The 16,576-nt window shown below is 41.2% G+C and overlaps 1 protein-coding gene across 1 annotated transcript in view; it reads right to left on the minus strand.

Moving 5' to 3' along the window:
• Window positions 1-16,576, minus strand: part of SGK3 (serum/glucocorticoid regulated kinase family member 3) — a 55,750-nt gene that overhangs the window by 21,114 nt on the left and 18,060 nt on the right. Inside the window, exons 2-3 of the mRNA XM_068187495.1 lie at window positions 5,168-5,372; window positions 375-458 (exon numbers count right to left, since the gene is read on the minus strand). Coding sequence (XP_068043596.1) covers window positions 375-458; window positions 5,168-5,245 — 162 coding nt within the window. The 5' untranslated portion in view covers window positions 5,246-5,372. The remainder of the gene's footprint in view (window positions 1-374; window positions 459-5,167; window positions 5,373-16,576) is intronic.

Genomic DNA, 16,576 nt, shown 5'->3' on the forward strand with positions numbered 1-16,576 from the left:
GTACTTCAAAGAAAAACAATTATTTAGGAGGAACATATCTATCTAAATGTTTTGTGGGGTTTTTTATCATGAACAAAAACTCATTTTCTCATTTTATATGTTTTGACAACAACTAAACTGGAAGTTTCATTAAGCTATGATCCCAAGGGAGCTATAAAAAATGTGACAAGTGGATTTTGAGTCTGAAATTCACAAAAATCAAAGTTTAAAAAATCCACTCCATCATCTTCTTTAATTAGACTCCTATGGTTATTAAATGTTTACCCAAACTCCTCAAGAGAGGATTAACTCAAACCATAACACTACAAGCATTACTCTGCTATTCTGGCATGCCCTTTTTTTTTTTTTTTATTCATAGCTTGATTTTTGCTTACCGTATTGTAGAGTTTATCAAACTCTGCATACCGTCGAAAGACAAACCACTCATTTCTGCCAACAGAGACCAACACTTTGTAAACCTGTAGGAACAAGGACAGTGTTATTGCCCACAAAGTTCAGTAAAACTTCTCAGGTTTAATCTTGTGGTGGAAGTAAGGGCAGGTTGTTAAATTTATTGCATAAATGCACTTATCAAACCATGTATTTCTTATAGCTAAGTCACACAGACATCCACAGAAATGATTAAAAGAAAAACTAAAAGAATACGATACTCCGCAGAAATTTTTTTAAACACCAGATAAGTGAAAACTAACACCAAAATTGATTTAGTGGAGTTTCATAAATCAGTTAATATCCAAAAAAGAACACCTGGCCATCAGATAGTGGTCTATTAAAATTGTTAACAACTCAATAATCCATAATAAAGACAAATATTAAATAAGCAAAGCATTTAAAAATACTGAAGACTGCCTTCACCAAAAAACCTAAAGAGAAAGTACATATGGAAGGTACAAAGATAACTATTCATTTGAACACCTTGAATACAGAAGAATCCTGGCTGATGGCGCAGTTCTTCAGGAAGGAAGAAGTGGTTCTGAGGCTGAAATACAGCCTATATGACATAATACACAGCACTGCGATGAAGGGAGGTATAGCTGGAACCTGCTGCACACTTCAGGCCTTTCAAATGCCATGTCACAGAGGACTTCAGTAACTAGACAGATTGTCAGTCCCTGGATTCATCAATCTGGTTGGCATCTGTGTGTCCAGCAGGCTTCTCCTGTCTCTCAGCAATTGGCTGTCTTCACTTCTCTACTTTCTTGTACTTCCAGAAGGAGCTCAGCTATTCCTTCAGGGAAGTGGATGGACACAGCAAGGAAATGAGTGCAGAGCACCACTAATTCCCAATGCAGACTACTGGACCAATGCCCCAGTCTCCCTTCTGCCCTGCGGCAGCACTTGGCTCTCTCTCTAACTCCCACAGTGGAAGTGGCAGTCACCACCATCAGTTCCTCAGCCTGAGGGCTGCAGTCCGGCTGTGCTAACTGCTCACATAAGCTGTTCTCAGCTCCCGGCCCTGGGGAACACAGGAAGCTGGATGGAAGCATCCAGCAGAATGCTGATGAGACCTTCTAAGAAAACCCACTTTGCCTCATACTGCTAAACAAGTGTTCGCATAAAACCTACTCACTCCCCTTCTAGAGCCTCCCTACACTGTAGGCAGCAAAAGCTTCAGCTGCAAAAATTAAGCATTGTCCTCATGAACTGGGTCTCTTATACAGCAATCAAATCCTGCAAGCAATGTTCAAACACAAAACACCTCTGCTCCCCATGACTGCACAGCACTCCAATGCCAACACATGTGAGCAGAGGGCCAAGGTAGCTGGGCAGAAGCACAGATAGCAGAGTGCACAGGCAAGCATAACTCAGGATACGAGATGATATCCACCTCCTTGGCAACTGCTAAATTTAAACAGTTTTGTTCTCAGAGTAGCTGTACAACAATGACACAATCAACATTTTTCACACAAGAGAGCATAAAAAAACCTCTATGAGGTCATAACAAAGCTCTTGCACACCCCAGCAAAGGAACAGCTGCAAGTCCAATAGTTATGGACACACTAAGTGGTTAGAAAACACACAATATCCTCGAAGAATCTGGTAAAACCTAAAACCATGACATGTCAGAGTTGTCTTACTACTCTCAGCTATACCTATGTAATGATTAGAGAGATGTGAAATGCTTATTTCTAGAAAGCTGGGGGGGGGGCAAATCTAGACTTAATTAGATAATAACCTATTTAAATCTAACTATTCCTAATCCAAATTTGGTCTTAGAAAACTCCTTGAACATAGACATGATGCATCACAACTCATAGTATGTGGGTAAAAACCACAAAGATTTGAGAAAAATAAGAAGGAAGAAAAATAAACAGAATTCTGAAAACATCACCACAAAATGTCTTCCTAGATACAGACAGGACAGGATCCAGCTATTTCTGGATGCAGTAGGATTTCTTCACAAAAGAAATCACTGAAATCAAAAGACTTCAACTCTGTGGTAGCTCATGCTCCTGGATTAAATGCATGATTTTTATTAAATAAAGAAAAATTAAAAGGTAGGATGTTTTCCAATTTTGACAGAGCAATCATTGAGAAAGTAAGGAAACTATTTATTGTCAACAAATAAAAAAAAGAAAAACAGCTCCCGATTTCCACAGGGCTGGGGATTAATATTATACATCACGGGTCTGAGACAAAGTTTTCAGATTTAATCAGACAAACAGCATCCTTGAAAGAGATTTTTTAATCAGCCTGTATATGATCTGGGTGTAAAGGGAGATGAGAACAGGTCAGAAGAGAAAATTAAGCCTCAGACATCAAACAGCATAGCGATAAAAGTGAGAAACCCAAAACAAAGCTATTTGTCAAAACAGGGAAAAGAATGACCTAATATGCAGCAAGGGCAGAAAGCAATTAATATAGGCTAGATATGGTCCAAAACAAGGAAATACTTTACTCTTCATGGAGAAAGTGAATGCTGAATCTTCAGACAAACGAGGGACAGCGAAATAGTGTGGATTTACACAGAGGCTGGTTGCCATGAATTAAGTGGAATAAAAAAAGGTTCCTTGCCAGAACACCCAAAAATGCAAACATGTAATCATTTGAGAAAAGAAAAAAATATAATTGGTAGTAAACATATCAAAAGTATGCAGTATTTAACAAAACCAAATCAAATATTGAATAAAAGGTCATGAAAATGCTCAGAAGGTATGAGAAGTTCACTTCCAGAGACAAACCTGAAAAGCTCATTTAATTTTCAGAATGACGCCTGCTCAGAGACATGATTACTTTTAAAAATGCTTTACCAGATCAAGTGTGAGGGGAGAAAGTGGAGCTAGCAAAAGCTAAGTTGCACATACTTGTCTTGTTTCCATGCCAGCATTAAGTGAGCCATCGAAAGGTTTGAGCTGAAAATCAGTTTCTGTTCAGACCACTAAGATTCTAGAAGCATCTCAGAAGCAGCAGTGAAACACTCTGGGAGCAACAGTAAGGTGAAGACTATACAGTCACCTGAAATCCTTCCTAGCCTTTATCACTCTGACCTTTCTTTTCACCCCAAGTGAAAACCCTTCTTTCTGCTCTTTATAGAAATGGCACTAGTGTGGCCATCAGAAGAGACAGTTATACCTACCACGAATTTGCTAAGAGCTGCTTCCCGCCTGCACCCCTTTCTCACTCCCTGTCAAAGTACTGATGGGATCCTGTCATTACAAACAGCTACAGAACAGGGGACACAGTAACAGCACTGACACATGCTGGAATTCACAGTTTCTACCATGAAGTTTAGTATGACCCCCACTTCTGTTACCAAATCCTAAAATATATGTGATAATATTCGAAAGCTTGGTTGTGAAAGCACTTCTTGTCAAGCTGCTAATTACTCCCTGGCAGAGAAAGCAGAAGACAGCAAGACAAAGTGTACCACTGCACAGTGTAATCTAGGCTGGATTCTTTCCCCTTTCCTCTCTCTGCCCTCCATTTCTGATGTTTCGTACTGCTTTCTCAAGGGCACACCCAAAGAAGTGCCTCTACACTGCCCAGGCTGTCTCACAGACCTTTAGGTAAAATGACCTGGATGCCACAACATTAGTACATGCTCAATGTACCACACTGGCATATTTTAACTGCAGAACTGCCAGCACTGAGGCAACAAAAAACAGAACCGTTCTGCTCAAGTTTAGACTTTCACAAAAGTTTTTCCGCTCACCTGAGTTTCACATGAATGCAGAGGTTTAAGGAATTAGTAAAGTTCTCTTGTGTTTAAAGTTCCCTTTACTGGCACACTCCTTCCCCAAGCTACATCTTGACACACTTGTAGAATCAAAGAGCACTGTTCTTCTCCGAGGAAGGGAGGTGAAGAAGAAAAGGAGACAACGTAACTCCTAGTAAAACATTGTTTTGTTGTATTCTTCAGACAGCAACTCCATATTGTTTCCTCATCTGAAGAGTGACTAACTCACTCAATGAAAAAAAAAATCTTAGAGGAAGTTGCACAAGAGCAATGAAACAGTTTGAGCCTTCTAAAGGAAGTATCTTGATCATGTCATTTAGGGTTATATAGAAGCCAAACAAAAATCCATACCACACCACTTTATTTTTCAGTACACAATGCAAAGAATTTCCCACACAATAGGAAGACTTCACAACCAGAAAGTCAAACTAGGAGGTAAAGAAAGGAAGAGGAAGAGAAATGACAAGAAGTGGAAATGGGAACAGGATAGGAAAAAACTCATAAGCATTAGAATCAGAAACAGGAAGGAAGACAGAAAAAAGGTTTTGAAAAAAATGATGGTTTATATACATTTTTTTCATTTTACACAAAAAAATACAGTAGTATAATAGGATATCTGTGAAAGAATGGATGTTAAAACAAATAAACAAACCCCCACAAAGAGCCAAATTCACACTTTATCCCTTTACAAAATAAATGTCTTCATGAAAAATCATGTAGAATGCCAAAAATGGTACCAGAATGTTTTCCCTGTACTTGGATACTTAAATATTTTATACAAGCAAATGCAGCTATTTCGGGGTAAACACTGTAAAATATTCACAACTCTTCACAATGGACTATGGCCAGTACTACAAGAGCAAGGAAACTTATTTCCACAAACCTATTGAAAATAATACAAAACTTAGTAGCAGAAGAAAAGAAAGCAGCACTGCTAGGCACCAATAGCCTATGCCTTTGCCCACAGTGCTTAGTCTCTTACATACTTACAGTAAATCTCTTTTTCTTCTCTCTGTGTTCATCAGAGCTGGGAATGCTAACGCTTGGACAGCTCTCTTTGAGATCCATTGTATGTTTCTTGTGACAAATTTGTTACAGGACCCTGCTCTGGGTGTTGCAATCAGGAGGTCTCGTCAACGGTACTGGTCCAGGATCCGCAGCTTTTCTTGAGAAAATCTGAATTCCATCATGTTATCTTAAAGTGAACACAGAAGAAAAATTTAAGTACAGGAGCTCTTAACTCAAATTGCTGAAAACCTGTGTGACAAGAACTTTTGCTGGCAGGAAATGCACATTAATATGTACATATAAAGCCACAATCATGGCTATTTTATAAACTTTCATGCTTGTAGTTCTTTGTTGTTTCACTGAAATCACTCACATTCTCCAAAGACACAAGTGCATCCAAAAACTCTCTGAATTGTGTAGACATACTGGAAACAGATTTGGGCTCACTACAGAGAATACCTTGTAGGAACAAAGGGCATGAAGAAATAATTGAAGATGACAACCTGGTACCAGACATCTGAGAAATGCCATCAACTTGTACATTCAGAACAATTTATTTCAAAACCAAAGGTTTTCAACTGCATGAATCTCTACCAGAGGCCACTTCAGATTTGTCAGAACATGCTGAGTGCCTTTACATGTCACATCAGAGGTTAAAGATGACATGAGAAAAACTAATTTTTCATGTGAATTTTAGAGAGGGATACAGGCAGCATCATGCGTCTGTCTGAATATTTACCTTCTCTGCCCCTCCTTCCCCTTACTGGGCATACTTTGTGTTTGGCAGAACACAGGGTGGAAGGTCACCCTTTCCCTTCAGTGGAACAGTTAAGTTTCCTTGCAAAATGTGAGAAGGGCACAACACAAGAGACTGAGAATAAAGCCATCAAAAAGGCAGAAAGCTTAGTGTCAGTGAGATGCCTCTTCAATCGCGGAAGGACGGCATTCTCCAGACCCGCCCTGAGCGCAAGCACATTATTTACTGGACTCCACTGATAACAACAGGAACTTCAGTGGTGCACAGGAGCAGCCAAAATTAATGGCTACAAAATTAATGGCTGCACAGCTACAACCCTCTGGGCCTGCACAGCACAGCCATCTGAACTGCTTCACTGAATGCAGCACAGCTTTAGAACAAGATGTGTCTGATCAGCTTACAAACATGAGAAAAGTGGTCTAGAAAGAGGGAGACCTCAGTTCTCCTCAAAATAGCCAGAGGAAAAAGGAGTGCCCAGTTCAACACTAACTCCCTATTTTCTTAAAACAGGGGAGTATAAAAGTGAACTCTATATTTCATATCATAAATTTCCAAAAAGCACAAACTAATCCCATGCAATTCTGCTGTTAGAGAGACACCCATATTTATGTTGGCACAAAGGCCAAAGCTACTGGAATCCAGTGAAAAGATTTGTTCTTGGTACCCAACTAGCTCAGTCAGTCAACTCACTATTTCTCTTGCTCTCAAAAACCAGATTGTCAAACTTCATGTTGTTATTTCTCTTTTTGCCATTTAAAATTAAGTTAATTTTCAAAGATCTGTCTGACGACTTGAACAAAAAGGAATGTTTATGACCACTAAAATCACAGCAAAGTGATAGATCATCCATACTGCAAGATATTCAGAAAATTATTTTTAGCTACATCTGCATTTACCTTAATTTGATTGTTCCCTAATTCACCAATTAGGTAATTACAGTGTTGAGCAGGGTTAAGCTTCTCCCCCATCTTTATTTGACTAGAACACAGTTCAACACAGTTACACAGACCATAGGTTTCAAATTGGTTTCTCTTTTCCTTTGGAAAGCTACTGTTAAAAGCTTTGTTACAAGGCACACCTTCCACAATTTTATAAGATCAACAGTGCTCTTCTCCCATTGCCACATACCAAAACTGAGATGTAAAGGTTAACTGAGTTCTTCCCCATCATAAGAGGTCCACTAAAAAAGTCAACAGGCACCACTTCCAGTAAGTGTTTCACTAAGCTTAGACTTTACTAAGCGCTTGTGTCAATCTTTATCTACTTCAGGTCCAGTATCAGGAACTGAGCATAAGCCCCTGTGTTTTATCTGTCTTACTGCTCATCACAGAAAAACAAGTAAAGCTTTAAAATGGATTAGGTGTTCCCTGATTAATATCACTCACTGTCCTTCTCCTTTGTAAACCAACATTTGTTACAAAGGTTTCTAAATGCCTGTACTCATTTTCACAATACAGGCTGTATTTCTCTCATCCTTTCAGTTTCTTATTTTTAGTGTCAGAGTTTTAAATGCCAGTACAGGAGCCGTATGGATTAAAAGCTGTAGTCTTGGAAGACTGAGCTTTATTTCAGATCTGAAGTTGAAAGATCTCTGAAAAACAAAAGGAGGAAGTGTCAACCAGATTAATTCAGGAAGAGTTTATTCATCTTACTGGGGAGAAGAAGAATAAATCATCTGAGAAACCAAAACTGTAATGTTCACATTTCGTTCATTATGCTGCCTGGAAGATCACTGGCTGTGATTATTTTCTTTCCCTGAGGCATCTCCTCGGAGCCGTGCCTGGGTCACCAACACTAAGCTGAACTGACAAACTTGGAAGAACTGCATTTTCACTTTGCCACTAAGCTCCAGCAGATCAGAGCTTTCTTTCAATTTCTATTTGCCTAGAGCATATCAGCTCTCGAGAGCTTCTTACATCTGAACTGTAGGTCTGACTACAGAAATAGGGACAGACTTGCCTTAACCTTTACTATGCTGCAGTTAGGAACACAGCTGTAGTTTAAATAGCAGGTAAAATCACTAATGCTGTGATAACTACATGAAGTAACAATGGAGAGAAAGCAGTAGAGACATTTTTATCCACAGCTTCAAAATGGAAATTGCAGCATTTTGAAAGATGCCAGGTACGAGTGAGTTTAACAGACACTGTCAGCAGAGAAGTCTCTACCTCTGGTTACAGCACTTCCTGGAACTAAAAACAAGCAGCCCCTTGGCTCAACTTTGATAACAGACCAAAGGGGAAGGGAACTTCAGAAAACCACATATCAAAGTAAGTCCCCTCAAATAAAACTTGGCCACCAGTGAAAGACATAGATAATGTAGATAACTTGTAAGATAGATTAATGTTGAGACCAGTGTTGTCCAGAAACAGCTAAAACTTAAACAGGCTTATGGAGGCCTGGAACAGGAGAAAACACAGAAAATTTAGAGTAGATCAGAAGTCACCAGTCCTTCTGGCACAGTTTCAAGCCTATCAACAGTTACACTGTCCATTCTCTTCATGGGGGCTGTCAAAAAGCCAGCAGTATTTTCACCGTTTCCTGCAGGAAGCCACAACAACATCAATTTTCAGGCTGACCCTTGCCTGCAGTAAAGCAAGAGCATGGCAATAGCAGAACCCTGACACTACAAGAGCATACACAAATCTACTATACCCACAAATGAATGCCTGACTATAAAATCTTCTGTGCAGCTTCCTCAGAACTGCATGAAACAGGCAAGCAGTATGTGGCATTCTCCTTTTACTCTCTTCTGCATAAGCAAACTGTATTAGAAAAGGTTTCTGAAGTTTAATCAGACTATTTTATTCTGGACTGAAACACTTTCTATTATTTTTTAAATGGTAATGGCCTAAGGATGGTATCACTGTGTAATCAAAAGATCCTTTTTCTGGGTGCATATGCATCAACCTCTGCCTAGAATGTCCAAAGCTTGATCAGGTAGCTGTGTACTCACCTGGTGCCTCTCCAGCTGCTGCCACATTGCCTTAAATACCTCTAAGGCCAGGAAAATTCACACTCACTCTTTGAGTAAGACAAGGGAAGCAGAGACACGAACAGAGAAAACTCCCAAAAGACTCTCCCTGCAAGCACATTTGGAGGAATCACCAGGATCCATATCCATTGGAACACAACACTGGAACAGCATATAGGCACTTCTCTATACACTAATCATCTGCCCTGAAGGACTTTGTTTGGGACTGAGCTATCATTAAAGCAGCTGCTGAAAATCTCACCTGTGATTCCAATTACAAAAGGAACATGCATATAAAGAAACTGAAAGCAAGGCACAGGAGGCACTCCTATTATTCGCTATAAACACTACCTTATTTCTTCTAATTAGAGAAAGTATCAACTTTGGCATGCTTTTCATCACTTCCTCAGTCTTCTCCACAAATACACTGATAATGGCTCAACATATCACTGGGCCTTACACAATCTTGTAGAAAACCCAGAAAGTCAACTTTTTCTCAACCTCTCTATGAAGAAATAGTGTCCCATTCTTGTTACCAGACAGGCAGCTGACACACAGGAAATGGGAGACAAGATAGTCAGAATCCAGTGCAACAGAAATACAGGATGGAGGAACTGTACATGAAGTCAAATGCTTCATAAAAAGTCAAAAGCAAAACACAGATTGCTAATCTCTAAAGAGAGAGAGATGGCCAGAAGCTGTTTAATAACAAGGTTCTGGAGGAAAACAGGTTTCATTCACAAAATACATCCTTTTAAATATCACACTACATACAATTTTTAATACAGTAACACTAGACACCAGGGTAGACCTCTAGTGAGACTTCCCCTGAATTAAAAAACAGAGCACTAACCAAAATACTCCAGTCAATCCCTGGCTTTTCTCCACGCTCCCTTCTAAGTACAATTTGAGAGAGTTGAGAATTCAGCCACTAGTATAAAGGAAAAAGCCTGCTCCCTGTTTACATGTCCACCCACTACCTAGCAGTTTTAAAAATCTCTAGTAGCACCACTCCTCTGCAGCAACATGGGCAAAGTCCAATTCAACTGAATCTTTCTACTCTGAGGAAAGGACTGCAAGTGAAGTGAAAATGCAACCAGAGGAATGAAATAAGTAATTACCCTTTTTGTCTCTATCAAATTTACTTTGGAGAAGTCAGGCAAACATTACCTTCCCATGACTGTACTGCACCCAAGAACATCCCTTCTGCCCCACCTCCCAAAAGAAACTCCAGTAAATTACTCTTAACTGGCATATAACAAGATTCGTGGCTTGGATTAGACCTATTTGCATTCATATTTATTACATGACAGAGCACAGGTTCTCTGCTGTGGTAAGCAAACCCTGAGTAATAAAACAAGTCTTCAGAACAAATACTGCCAGTAAGAGGCAGTTGTCTTTTAATCCTGAACACATCTCCATAATAATTTCAACTTTAGCCTGTGTCCATAGTATCCACAAGGATCTCTATATGTCTCAGACAGTACAACTTACACAAACAACAGAGTATATTTTAAAAATCCACTTGCTACCTGCACATTTCTTGGTGTGCTTTCTCAGTCTGCCTATACACCAGGTCCAATTAAATTTTACATGCAGATGCCTAAGGATAGCACAGCTCAGGAGCTGCAGCAACAGCACCATAAACTACTTTGAAGAGCTCTTACAGACAGTTGACAGCAGCCACCTGCAACATAGTCAGCTCTACATAAGAGGGCAGTCAGACTTCAGTAAGCACCAAGCAAACAAATCCAGCCTCATTTTACCCCTCTGGATGAAAATGAAATGAGAGAACACCACATTTCAATTCCAGATATACTGGACATGTAAGAACATGACCTTCAACAGAAGTCACCAACTGTTCTCCCTTGGTTTCACTACATAAATACAGAATTCCAATCTGTTTAAGATGGATGTTACCGCTAACGCATTGAACATGGAGAGAGTTCCAGGATTTTATGTACTGTAATCAGCAAAAGGGTAAAATCCATATAACAGAATATAGCTGGATAATGACATAATGAAATATGCAAATCCAAGTTACAGGCCACAATCCAGAAATCACACTTTTGAAGTCTGTGCTTTACAGAATTGATGGCTGCCTAGAACCATAAAGCTATTTGATAATGAAAAGGCAACAACTTAAACACTGGAATATAAAAAGCAAGCAGGAGAAAGGCCCTTTAGCAATATACAAACTGCATGTCCAGTTCACCACCAGTTGATTCATCATGTTACATCAGTGCAACCACAGCAAATATTCTACATCCATTCTTCAGGGACAGTTTACAGACTCCCACAGGTGAGAGCGTACACTGAACTCTCACATCTTTCTGTACTGCACAGAGAATGAGAAGGTTCAGTTCATAAGGATTCAGAGATTAGTGGCTTATGTACAGAAAACAGAATTTGGTGCAACAGCATCAGATGTGGTGAGGCTGTAATTTACATCACAGGTGGGAACTGGAGGCTGGAAAGCAATTTTAACACATTATGTTGTTATTATTATTATGTTACATTATCATGTAACCACTAGTACCTACTTCTTCAGCTCTGCCAAGGTTTTTTAAACAACTAGTACTTCTCACTGACACGGGCAAGTCAACTGCGCTGCATTTCTGATCTAGATGAGGATCTCAAAGTATCTTTTAAGAAACAGGTCCGTTTTCTAGCTTTATGTTATAAGAAATATCATGCATGGAGACTACCTTAACAACAATGAACTTTCCAAAATGCTTTCCAAAAGCTAGTAACAATTTTCCCTGAAATTTAAAGTATCTTAAAGCCTTCAGGAAAATACTCCTCCATATGCAGCTTCTGTTTTTACCATTAGTTCATATTACAGTCATTGAAGAGATTGATGTGCAGGTGAAGGAAAGAAAAAAGGTCAGAACTATATTTAGACACTGAGACTGAAACAACACTAATGTTATAAGAATCCAAAATAGAGTAACATCAACCTTTAGAAATACAGTCTCATTCTGTGTGTGTCCATAAAACCACGTGGAATGTCTGAAAGCAGTTATAAACAAACCTCAGCTACAAGGACACTGCAGCAAGCAATATTCACAGAAATCTTCAGTGCAAGAAGAACCATGAGGGCATTCAGGTGACGCTGCTGTGCTGTGATGAAATGCACTACCCCCATAACAACGTATCCTAAGTTGAATGGGGAATAAGAAAGGCGCATTCCATCCTGCAAAACTACTGCACGTTCAGAAGCAGCAGTTACACCTTTGTGAGCTGCTAGAGGAGAAAACTCACATAAACACACACACACACACGCAAAAAAAAAGGACGACCTGTCAAAAGACCTTTAGCCGTAATACTTTACAACAGCCTTTTAATTAACCTCCACAAAATTAAATTCCTCAAGGGTACCTGAATTTCGACAAACCAGCGTTGCCTAAGACGCTTCAGTGCTGCTCTTCCGAAACAGCAGCAGTCCTGGCTGCGAACCACTCGCAGAAGAACGAGAGCGACCGCGCAGAGGCCGCGCCGGTTCCCCTCCCCGGGTACCACGGACCCGCACCTACCTCCTCCTCCTCCGGCTGCTCTTCCTCTTCCTCCTCCTCCTCACCGGCGCAGCCACCGGCTTCACCGCAACGCGAGGACCTCGGGAACGAAACCAAGCTTCTCTCGCCTTCACCCCAGCAACTATTTCTGGGCTCCTCGACTTCTAGGAAGTTAAGGCGTTCCTCCCGTTCCCGGCCCAGCGCCCGCCGCCGCTGCCCCGCGCGGCCATCGCCCGCCCCCGCAGGATAACGCGCTCGGGGCTCGGCGGCCAGGGAAAGGGAAAGGCGGCTCCGCCTGGGCGCGGAGGCTGCGGCCGCCCTCTCTCTCTCTCTCCCTCCTCCTTCTCTTCTTCCCTCCCTCCCTCTCTCTCTCCTTCCCTGCCTCCCGCCCCTCCCCGCCCGCGGCGCCAGGCTGCCCGCCCGCCCGCGCAACCCTCCGCGGAGCCCAGAGCCCGGCTTGCCCCGGGCTGTAGGACGGGGCCGGGAGGTGAGATCCTCTCCCCCTCCCGCTCTCTCTCTCTCTATATCTCTATATAGCCACACTAAAATAAAAAACTTTAAAAAACATGTTTTGTTCTATGGGCAAGTTTTCACTTCCCTAATCCCAAGGCTTCAATCCCTTCTCCCCTCCTCAGCCCCTAGGGGGATGCTCCTGCTTCTGCTGGGCGGCTCCCCACAGAAACTCTGGAAAAACAGCAACGCTCTGGTAAAAATAACTTTAAAACACCCCTGCGCACACGAGGGGTTTCGGTTTAACTCTTCAGTGTGTCCAGGGGTGCCCACAATCCACCGGCAAGGCCGTCATTAAACCTACCAGCCTTCTGAGAGAAGGGAGGGGAGTATGGGTAGGAGCAATAACACAGGGAAAATGAGCTAGGTTTGTATGAGATCTAGCGCTATTTAGGGAACTATTTCTGCAACCTCTAAAATTTCAGGAGTAAGTTTCAATACACCCGCTAAAATTCAACGGGGCGTCTTTAAAATGATCTGTAACTTGCTACGTTTTCCTGAGCAAGTTGAGGCCATAAAACAGTTATAAAAATATAAATTACAGAGGGGGGAAAAAAGCTCCTTTAATGACAGCATCACTCCTTTATTTTGTTAACGAGATCTAAAAGTGTGAGACAAACAGGAGTTAACAAAGGTTCTGTTTAACAGAAAAGACCACCACACCCATTAAGTTAAAGCCTCATGTTTACTGAGGGTCTGTTATGCTTTCAAACACTCAGAGAAGGCTTAAGAGGCAAGGAATATCTAATGCAAATGGTAACAATCAGGATGAGTTAAAAGCCTATGCCATTTTAGCTTCCTCCCTATAAATACCTGAAATGTTTCTTGGGATTTCAACGGCCATGTAAAGAATGAGCAATTGTGAAAATACTGTAGCCCACTCCACTGTATTACCCATGTAACACAAGGGTGTCCCCAAAACCCCACAAGCTGTCATGAGGAACTGTTCTATTGATTATGGAGAAGCCCCACGTTCTACAGGCCTGCCTTCACAAGACTTGTATTTGGGCCTGACAGGACATGACGGTGCTCATTTCAATAGTCACAGGTATTGGCAAGTATCTGGCAAGCAGCAATTCAGGAGATCCTGCTTCTGAACAGTACTGCTGCAGAAGTATTCCTGCATAATACTACTCTCTGGTGTCAGGCACTGACAGTCATCCAAGCATTCTCCAAAAACAAATCAGAGAAGCAGTCCGGCAGTTTTTAAAATATGTCAGAGTTTGGATTAGTGTGCTGTAACTGTGTCCACACAAGCTACAAGTCAACTGGATCACAAGCTTCCATTTCAGTAAAGTCCACACAGGAAGAAATGAGGAATTTTCCCATTCTAACCTGCCCTTTCCTGATTTTGGAGTTTTGTGGTTTTGGATGGGTACTGCTAGATATTGAGACTTGGCATTGTAGCAACAGCCTTCTCTTGCTCCTTTCAGTCTGGCAAGGTCTTTGCCTCTGCATTCATGGAGAGATTTAAAGAGGCTTTGTTGGGCCTTCTCGTGGTGAGCCCCAGACCAGAATGCTTCTGAACTTCAGTCAGGTAGAATAACTCATTGACAAATAATTTAGTCAGGTAATCTGTATTCAAGAGCTGTTTTACTTAGCAGTTGTTGAGCAGTGTTCTGCTTCTGTCTGGTTGATAGTTTTCAGTTAATCATTCACTTGTCAGCAGATCAGTTAAATGGAGCTATTGGACTGATTTACAGTATAGCCTAAACCCAGGTAAGGTGAGAAGATGACCCTGGCTTGGAGATAATTTAACTCTGTCTCCCTGTCCACACAGTCTAAGCCCTAAACCTTTGACTATCGAGCAGCTATTTGCCCTTCCTCACACTGAAAATCCCTCTGAAGACTGGGCTGTCAAGCAGTTAATTTTATGCAGCTCCTCTCCCTATTCTGGCATAGGTAATTAGAGATTAGCAACACGGTACATATCCTTAAATTGTAATTTGCCTGAATGAATTCCACAGCACATTCATCTGTCTAGAGCATCATGCTATACAGAAGACTGTTAAGGTCCTAAAATGTAAATAAATTGTAATTTACAGATTTGCTTGATGAACTTTTAAAGGCTAATATTCTAATGTCAGGGTACCAGGTGGTTAACTGCATAGCACACAGAGAAATGCATGGAACTCAGCTTGCCTTTTAGTGAAGTTAAAGGTCAGCATTCACTCTGACATTTTTGTCCCCAGGAACTCCCTTGCATTCCCCATTTATGTTTTCTGGGCAGTAACACACAGAGAGAATCTCATTTCCACTGATTTGCAGTACTTTGCTTCTAAGGAATGTTACAAATCCATGTCATGTGCTGCCATCCCAACGATTTTAAGCCTTTGCTCAAGGAATATCAGTGATTGGGTGGTGGGGGTGGAAAATATGAGAAAACTGAAGAGAAATGAAGGACCCATCTCAACCCACTGCAAATGCAAGAGGTCACAGAAATACAGAGTACCTTTAACATGTTTCTCCAAGCCCAGGAAGAGCAGGTAGCAACAATATGAACTATTCAGTTCTATTTTTACTGAAAATGTCCTTAAATTAGTATGAAAACCTTGTCCCTGACCAAAGATCAAAAGTCTCATTTTATAACATCAAGAGAACTATACAGAAAAAAAACAGCATAAAAACCCATTGTAAGACAAAGACAAGCAGGAATACAGATGACTTGTTTAAATGGAGCCAGGAATTTTGCTAGTGAATGCTGTTCCATATGAATATTCTGTGAAACTTTTGTATACATTCAAATATTTACACAAAAAGCAGAGCCCAAACCACTTGACAAGTGTAGTCCAAGAATTTTAGTTACTTCTAAAACACAGCAGGTCATTGAGCAACAAAATCATTACTTCCCTATCAGCTTCAAACATTAACACCACAGCTCTCCATTTCAGTTCTTGCATCCTCAAAGGAATATCTTATCCTATCTCAGTTAACACCAAGCTTTGTATCCTATTCCTCACACTAAGGAAAACAACCTCCTTGCCCCAGAACAGATTGTTAATAGTCAAGAGGCTTGGACACTAAGATGAGATGGTGTTTGGAATTAAATCTTCTTCTGTGGCAGTATCTTGCCAACTGTTAACTCCAGTTAGACCGAATGTGTCTGTTTAAAACCCTCCAAACATGATACAGTAATCAATATGAAGCAATCTGTGAAATAATTATTGTTAGCCTTCAGCCCATCAAGCCCTAGGCTTAGACTTCATTCAGGAAACAACTCATGGCCACCGTAGTTAACATCGCAGGTGCCAATCGTTTCAGTCAAAGAACCCAAGTCCCAGCAGGCTGTACCCACCTGCACAGCACTGAGCAGTCTGCGGACATCGCCCTTCCGAAAGGCCCCAGGCTGCAATGGATGGGCCTCACTATGACACAGGCACAGCAACTCGGGGCACATACTGTCTAACACCAGGGATTCTGGCTGCCACAAAGACCCCAGAAACGTATGAAGACAGATATGCACCTGCCCTGTTCTGTGAGTTACTCTCACACTGCTTTCCAGCCTCTTGTTTGGCAGCTAATTAGGCCATGCTCCCACCCTGCTGTCTGATTAGGAACAGCAGAGGTTTGGGAATGGGCCAGTTGGGACCTGGCATTCAGCCCTGCAAAGCGTGGCACCCACGAGTTGTGTACTG

Source organism: Anomalospiza imberbis, chromosome 1 (genome assembly GCF_031753505.1).
Source record: "Anomalospiza imberbis isolate Cuckoo-Finch-1a 21T00152 chromosome 1, ASM3175350v1, whole genome shotgun sequence".
Classification (NCBI taxonomy): domain Eukaryota; kingdom Metazoa; phylum Chordata; class Aves; order Passeriformes; family Viduidae; genus Anomalospiza; species Anomalospiza imberbis.